The sequence below is a fragment of the Buceros rhinoceros genome, unplaced genomic scaffold, assembly GCF_000710305.1.
Source record: "Buceros rhinoceros silvestris isolate BGI_N320 unplaced genomic scaffold, ASM71030v1 scaffold38454, whole genome shotgun sequence".
Taxonomy (NCBI): Eukaryota; Metazoa; Chordata; class Aves; order Bucerotiformes; family Bucerotidae; genus Buceros; species Buceros rhinoceros.
In genome coordinates, this window is record NW_010408294.1 from 2,908 (window position 1) to 10,920 (window position 8,013).

At 59.6% G+C, this 8,013-nt stretch overlaps 1 protein-coding gene across 1 annotated transcript in view; it reads right to left on the reverse strand.

The window, feature by feature from the left end:
* Positions 1–410: 410 nt before the first annotated feature.
* The window catches only part of LOC104492283 (dedicator of cytokinesis protein 2-like), a gene marked incomplete at its 3' end in the record, with an annotated part of 8,865 nt that continues 1,262 nt past the window's right edge, over positions 411–8,013 (reverse strand). Inside the window, exons 5-12 of the mRNA XM_010134815.1 lie at positions 7,299–7,397; positions 6,725–6,797; positions 5,882–5,985; positions 3,335–3,524; positions 1,605–1,702; positions 1,350–1,439; positions 709–809; positions 411–545 (exon numbers count right to left, since the gene is read on the reverse strand). Coding sequence (XP_010133117.1) covers positions 411–545; positions 709–809; positions 1,350–1,439; positions 1,605–1,702; positions 3,335–3,524; positions 5,882–5,985; positions 6,725–6,797; positions 7,299–7,397 — 890 coding nt within the window. The remainder of the gene's footprint in view (positions 546–708; positions 810–1,349; positions 1,440–1,604; positions 1,703–3,334; positions 3,525–5,881; positions 5,986–6,724; positions 6,798–7,298; positions 7,398–8,013) is intronic.

An 8,013-nucleotide genomic window follows, 5' to 3' on the forward strand; every position in this document is an offset into this window, starting at 1 on the left:
ACCCCCGTCCTGCCACAGCCCCTTGCACCGCTGGAGCTCCCCACCCCGAGATAACGGCGCTGCCCGACACTCACGACTGCCAGAAACCCCAGGGAGAGGAAGCGTGGTGGTGGGGGAGGAGACGGAAAGTCTGGCCAGGGACCAGACAACACAGCAGCACGTCCAGGAGCTGCGGTGCCACCCCTGGGTGCCACATTGCACCCGAGCAGCCAACGCCAGCACCAGAGCTGATGGTCGGCACTGACACTGCTCCCACAGCACAGGATCCCCCGTGGGACCTTTTCTTTCAACCCGCCTGCAGACACCATCACCAGGGGCCAACGCTCCAACAGTGCTGCAGAGGCAGTGGTGGCATAAGAGCCCGGCAGAACTTGGCACCGGAACCGGTGGAAGCAATCGCCGGTACTTACTGGGCAAAGAGGTGCCGGGAGCGGACGATGAACTTGAAGACATACTCCAGGGCCTTGAAGGTGCGCATGAGTGGCTCACAGGGCTCCCCCCGGCTCGCCTGCTCCACGTACCGCGTCAGCACCGAGAGCAGCTTCCTATGGGATGGGGACGCCATGGCCACGGCTCCAAATGTTTCCCGGCATCGCAGAGCAACCTTCGGGGTGGATGTCAAGCCACACCATGCTGCCCGCCACACTGGGGACAGCTCCAGCCCTGTCCCCCCCCATGCCCACCATTCCATTCCCACTGGGTACCCACTTGTAGGCAAGCGTGGCACTGAAGTGCTGGCGGATGTAGGCTTCCAGGACAGTGTTGAAATGCTGGAACTTTCTGTCAGCCACCAGTCCCACGATGAAAACCTGGGGGAGGGGGCAGCAGGCACTGCTCAGTGCGGGCAGCAGGATGCCCGGGCACGGCCAAGTGCCCGCAGCCATGGCCAGAGCAGCACTGACCCCTGACGGGGGCTGCTGGGGCAACCAGAGCCCCCCGCCCAGGGCAAAGCCCAAAATAAACCATGAGCCCAGCAGCCACAGGACTCTTTGTGGCCAGAGTTCACACCGTCACCAACCCTGGGGGTCCCACAAGAGCCGCCCCTACCCCAACCCTCCCCTGGTCCCGTCACTGAGGTCACTCTTGTCTCAGTGTAGGAGAAATGCCTTTGGACTTTGCTGGGATGGTGTCCCCGCAGAGGCACAGCCCTGCTCTGTGCGGGCTCAGCCGGGCTGTACTGACCCAAGGCACCGCAGTGGAGCTGGAGGTGCTGCATGTCTCTGAGTGTGGCTGGGCTGGTCACATCAGTGATCCCCAGCTCAAACTGCCCCGGTCTGACTTGGGCCCATCCTGCACTGGTCAGCAGGCTCAGACCCATGCTCAGTGCACACAGAGCAGGTCCCGCTTACCAGGGCATCAAAGATAAGTGTGTCATAGACATCCGTGTCCGAGTGCTCCATCATGATGGAGAACAAGGCATCCAGAGTGTCCTGGAGGAACTGGGGAGACAAGAAGACTGTGAGGGCTCGACCATTGACTCCCAGCATCATCCTGGACCCCTGGTGCTGACCACCCAGGGGAGTATCCACCAAGGGGGATGCAGTCAGAGACCTGAGCAGGGAAGGGAGTGAGAGGAGGGATGGGAGGGAAGATCCCGGCTGTACCTTGATGACCTCCCCTCCATCCACGTGCATCAGCTTTTGGAGGTTCCCGGCAAGGAGGCTGGGCTTGGATCGCCACTTCAGCAGCCCCAGCAGGTTGACTAGGTGGGAGGAAGAGGAGGGTCAGTGCGGAACCCTGGGCTACCCTGTTCCACCCTTGCTGGCAGCCGGCCAGAAAGGCCCCATCCCAGGGGACACAGTGCTGAGTCCAGCACCATGAAAGCATAAAGCTCGGCTGAAGAGGAGGTTGTTACTGCAGAAGCTGTAATTGTGCTGCAGGAAGGGAATTAACTGAGCAGCATCAGACTGGCCTCAAGCCCCACTCACACCGAACCACAGCGGCCCCAGACCCCAGCGGCCATGCGTCACCGTGCACTGAAGTCCCCATGCCCTGCAGTCCCCAAGCCCCGCACCGGGGCTGTGGTTTCCCCAGCTGCATCACTGCACTTCAGAAAAAGTGGGATGAAGTGTTTCCACCCACCAGCCTTGCAGTGGCCACCGAAGAGACCCAGCTTTCCTGTGTGCTCGTCCCCCAGCTCACCCCCACCCGAGCATGGAGACCACTGGTGCTCCTGTGCAGTGTTTAATCATGGAACAGAAACACAGACTGGCTTGGGTTGGACGGGACCTTACAGATCATCCAGTTCCAAGCCCCTGCCATGGGCAGGGGCACCTGCACCCAGAGCAGGGGGCTCATAGCCCCGTCCAGCCTGGCCTTGAACACTGCCAGCTACTCTGGGCAACCTGTGCCAGTGTCTCACCACTCTCACAGGGAAGAATTTCTTCATAATAGTTAATTGTTCAGTTTGAAACTATTACCCCTCAGTTACGCAAAGCCTCGTCCAACCTGGCCTTGAGCACTGCCAGGGATGGGGCATCCGTAATCTCTCCAGGCAACCTGTTCCAGTGTCTCACCACCCTCATGGTGAAGAACTTCTTCCTTATGACCAATCTGCATCGATCCTCTTTCAGCCTAAAGCCATCACCCCTTGTCTCTGCTGAACAGTCCGTCCCCAGCTTTTGACTGGAGGTGTTACCCCCAGGTCCTGTTGCTGCTACAGGACTTTCTGGAGGCACAGGAAACGTGGCCGCAGCCTCAGCACCGGTACCGCCATGCAGCACAGCACGGTTAGACCCGGGCTGGCCAGGCGTGGACAGGGTTAAAACAGGCAGTCCCAGTTCCCACCCATTTCAAATGGCCCAATGGAACTTTCCATGGCAATGCTCAGCAGCTCCAGGGGTGGAGGCAGCAGCTCCGTTCCCCGTGGGCAAGAGCAGATTAATTACCATCCACCAAGAACCCGCACAGTGCCCACGGCCACCGGCAGCGGCTCCACACCCTGAAGGTGGGAGAGCGCCTGGAAACCCTCACAGCCTGTTAGTGTGTGTTCTCATTCCCCTGCCTGCTGCTGACTCAAGAGGGCTCCAGAATCAGATAAGCCAAAAGACAGGATTAATAAAAAAGAGAATGAAACAAGAGAGTCTCAGAGTTATAACCTGACCCAGCGATGCGCCAACAAAGCCTGCAGCAAACCACATCCCACCCAAGTGGTGCGGGCGCCGGCTGCAGCGGCATTGCAGGGTGCAGCAGCAGAGGTGACACGGGGCAAGGCCAGTGAGCCTGGAGTGTCCCACAGCAGCTGGCACGTGTTGGCAGAGAGCAGCCGCAGAGCTGGGAGAGGAGCGGTCCAGTGGGTGGAAATGGGTTACTCCCTCGGAGAGCTGGGACTCACCGTTCTGGGTCAGCTTCGTGGAGCAGACCAGTGTGGAGATTTGGAAGCTGTCCCGGGTTGACACGGTTAAGCCTGACGTGCCGCCACTCACGCGGAACGAGGATCCAGAGAGGAGCTTCGGCTCAGAAAGATTCCTCATGGAGGGCAGGCTCAGGTATGCGCTGGCATCCTCCAGCCTCCTGCTGTCACCCTGAAAGGCAGAGCACAGCTGGCACCGGGAGCCCAGGGGACAGGGCTTGCCCAGGGGCTTGATTGTGACACCGCATCAAGTCCCCTGCGTGGGGGACTTTGCTGTGCAGAATGAAGTAGGACAAGGAGCTCAGCAGTGGCTCCCACCAGTCGTCATCCTCACGGCTCGGAGGGTTCCTGGGGAATCGTGCCAGTGGAGCAGAGCCTTGTGCAGGCAGAGCAGAGAGCTGGGCCAAGGGGAAGTTCAGCAGAGATCCAGCAAAGGTGCTTGCTGCAGGGAGCCTTGGTCTGCCGGGGCAGCGGGCTGGGAGAGACACCGAGTCCCAACCACTGCAGCGCGGGGAGGGCACCAGAACCAGCCGGAGGAGAAGCATGGGGAAGGCCAGTGACATGGAGAAGCCTGGGGCTGGGAACATCGCTACGGGGATGGACACACAGCAGGACACCAACCAGGCGGCCAGCATGGTCCCGTGGTATCATCTTCTGCCTGTGGGCACTATGGGGTCTCCATGGCAGCTAAACAGCCTGTTTCTTCCTGTCCCCTATGCTTAAGTTGTAGAATTAAGGTGATGTTGTATCTAGGAGGACTTTCTAAATTATCCTCTTGAGCTCATTTGCAGGGCTGGGACATGGTGGGTGTCCAGAGCTGGCCGGACACGCGGCAATGCACCGCAGCTCTCCAGCGCTTGCTTTCGTCTTGGCAACAGTGCGTTTATCCATCCCTGCCTGAGCCTGGCACGATAAAACTCTTCCTGCTGGAGGTCAGATGAAGATCACAAACCAGTTTGGGTTTGTGCAGGTTTTGAGCGCAGCCCCAGCGGCTGCTGACTCGCAGGAGGCATGGCCCATCTTCGAGGGCAGCTGAGTCCTCGTAGGGGAAACTGGCTTCATTTCAGACGTTTCCCGACCAGCGTGAGATCAAGAGGTCTGAGCAGCTAAAGTGCATTATCTATATTCCTCTGGCAAACAAAGATAAAAAGATGAAATAGCTTCTGACTCCCAGAATCCAGCCCCGGTGTTTGCCGGGAAGAGCAGGAGTCAGCCGGGGAGAAGCCAAGGCTGTGACTCGCTCAGGGGTGGAGGATGCTGGTGGATACGACGGTTCAGTGAGGGCAGCAACAGCCCTTTAAGGAGAAAACACATCCCGGAGGGAGACACGCAGGGTCTGATCTTGCTGTCCAGCCAGCACCAAAGACCTGAAGGCACCCGGTGTTCCTACCACAGCCCGGGCTGTGGAGGGGACTGTCCCTGGAGAGCAAGGAATCTCAGCTGCAGCTCTGCTGGCCACGGCAGTGCTTAAAAACTGGGGTGTTTTGCCCAAGAAGAACAGGGAGGAGGGACATGATAACAATGTCAAGTGCGTGGGAGCTGCTGGGGGGAAAAAGCGTGTCCCAGGCTGGGCAGAGCAGGGCTGTGCAGTGCAGTGGGCACCACACGAGCGATAGAGGAGGAACGGTGATGGCAGTGCCAGGACAGAGCCTGTCCCCTCGGTCCTGCCTCGGGGCAGGAGGTGGACGGACTCAGCAGCTTCGGGGTGCCAGGAGGGAGATGTGGTGATGAAGAGGAGGAACTCCTCCATTGAGCTCATGGGGAGCATTGGCTGAGGCTGCTCATCCCAGGAGGTTGCAGGACTTGGGACGGGAGACGGGTCTACCCCGAGTCACTGTGGTCACACTACCCCGAACAGCAGGGAGCAGTTAAGTGGCCAAGGGGCTGGGGTGGAAGGTCACCTCCTGGGCAGGCTGGAGCTCCGTTGCCCGTGAGGAATGCTAAAGCAGTGCTGACACCCCGGGGAGGAGCCCTGGGCTCGCCCGTGCGGCGGGGACCAGGTCACACCTCCTGCTCCCTGGCCACAGACCCACTGGGAGAGGGGACACCAAGGCGAGGGGACACGGCTCAGTCAGGGGTCTGTCACGCTCCAGTCAGAGCTGACTGCATCTCTTCCAAATGAACAGTGAATTTTGCCTCCCCAAGTTCTCCCTCTGCTGTCTCAGAAGAAAAACCAAGCAGCTTTAGGCAGAAAATTGCTGGTGAGATCAGGTAAAGTGCAGCGAACCTCTTTCTGGGGACGTTCCCTCCCAAGTCAGATGCAGTTACATTACCTTTCTCTAAACAAAACTTGTCACTTGCGAGGGAGCAGAGCAGGGATTGGAGAAGCCGCATGCTGAGAGCCATTGCAGGAGCCCCCACCACCAAGGACAGAAAGGATGGGAGGGACTGGAACCCCTCCAGGGGACTCTGGGTACGTGCCACCGGTGCACAGCTCAGGCAGGGACGGAGACCTCAGCCCCAAGCAATGGGAAAGCCACCATCCTGCAGCCCCCCCGCTCTGAGGGAGCTCTGCCCGCCCCTCCGTACCTTGTACAGAACCAGGTCGTGCTCCCCATCACGCAGCGTGGTCCCGTCCGGGCATATCAGCTTCACGAAGGCCATGGAGAAAATCCTCTCGCTTTTGTCTTTGGCTGTGAAAGACAAACACGGGGTGAGGTGAGGCCGGATCAGTAAAAATCCTGTTCCTTGTCCTGGAGCCGCAGGCTGAGCCCACACACAGCAAGACCCCTGGGCACTTGGGAGAAGTGTCTGCTGCAGCTGGTGGGGAACCTCAGAGGGCGAGAGAGGGGAGAGACAGCAGCGACCTGCAGCCAGAGTTGCTGCCAGGCTGCCAGCACGTGTTGCCTGGGCCAGGGGCCATCAGAGAGATGCTTCTGTGGGACTGAGAGGAGCTCAGGGCAGGGCAGGCCACTGAGCAGCAGCCTCAGCTGCAGAGTCCCAGGGGGAAGGTCCCACAGCAGCAGGACATGCCACACCACATAGAAACAGAGAATCACGCAATTGTTTGCGTTGGAAAAGCCCTTTGAACTCCTCCAGTCCCAGCGCTGCCCCAGCACTGCCAGGTCCCCACTGACCCCCGGCCCTCAGCACCACCTCCACACGGCTGATCAACCCCTCCAGGGATGGGGACTCCACCACTGCCCTGGGCAGACAGCGACAGCCCTGCACAACCCCAACGGGGAACCAAGAAATGGTTCCTCAGGGACAACCTCAACCTCCCCTGGCACAACTGGAGGCCGGTTCCTCTCTGATGGGTCCCCCCAGGGTGCCAGACGAGGGTTGCCGTAGGACCCTCTTGTTCCCACAGCTCCTCTATCACAGCCCTTGCTGGGACATGGTGGGGTAGACCTGAGGGGAGGAGACACTCACAGTCACTGGAGGAGCGGTGCCGGAAGGTGAATCTCAGGTGGGTCTTGTGGACATCTTCAATGGGAACAGCAATCTGAGGGAGAGTGTGTAGCCACATGAGGACAGGGGGCACGGGCTGAGAGACCTGCCTGGCCAAGACCCCTCTGGCTGGGCAAAGGACGTGCTCAACTGTCTGTGAGTTAAATCCAAACCCGCGGGCTTTCCTTTCAGTTAATGAGGCTGAAATGGAGCCACAGGTGCAGGGACGGTGTTTGTTCATGAGCCCATGGGAGAGGAGTGACACTGGAGAGGTGCTAGAGTGATGCCAGAGCAATGGCAGAGCACCACTGGCAATGCAGCATGCCCACAGCCATGCCACAGCACTGCCAGCGGCCATCACCTCCCTGCTGTGCACTGCCCTGGGTCTCCACACCAGCAGCATCTCCCATCCTTCCTGAGCTGGGGACTTTGCCCCAGAGAAAACATCCCAGGCACAGCATCCCCTCCAGCAGCTCAGAACAAGGAACACAGCCCGGGGGGCCACAGCCCCCCATCCCACCTCAGTGTCCACCAGTGCCCCAAGGCTGGTGCAGACCTTCACTGTCTCCATCCAGCGCTGGTGCCGCTGTTGGTAGTAGACCACAGAGCGGTACTCGCTCGCCGGCTTGTCCCCCGCACCGTGGTAAATCACATTCTGCAGAGAGGGCAGCAGCAGAAGAAATGCTTTGTGGTCAGATCCAATAAACTTGAAGGAATGAGGAATTTTGCATCCCCTGATAACTCAGGACAACGCTCAAGTGGTCTGGCCCCACCGAGCTCCTCAGCAGAGTTGTCCCTGTACAACAGCCATCACGGAGACACCTTTCTGACTGTCCCTTCCCCACCAGGCTCAGACAGGCAGCAAGAGGCTTCCCCATCCCCATCCCCATCCCCTTCTCCATCTCCATCCTCATCTCCATCACTTCCATCTCTGCCAAGCCCAATGCAGCCGCTGAGAGAAACCAGCCAGGGACATGTGGTCCCAGGGCACGGGCACAGCGGGGCTTCCATTGCCCTGGGAAAGGACATTGGAGAAGGAGGTGGGGGCTCAGCGAGACCCCGTCTGAGCTCCCCCACTCTCACAGCCACCCCCCAGCTCCTTCCCTGGCCTGTATCTCCCAGGGGTGCAGAGCCAGGTTTCTAGGGGTTCTGGCTGTCCCCAAGGGATGACAATTTTCTCTCCACCCCTTCCCACCACTTTCCCAGTTCATTATTGTAAAGGGCAGGTCCAGGGGCTCCCGTGGCCGCTCCAGCCGGTTCATGCTGGCACC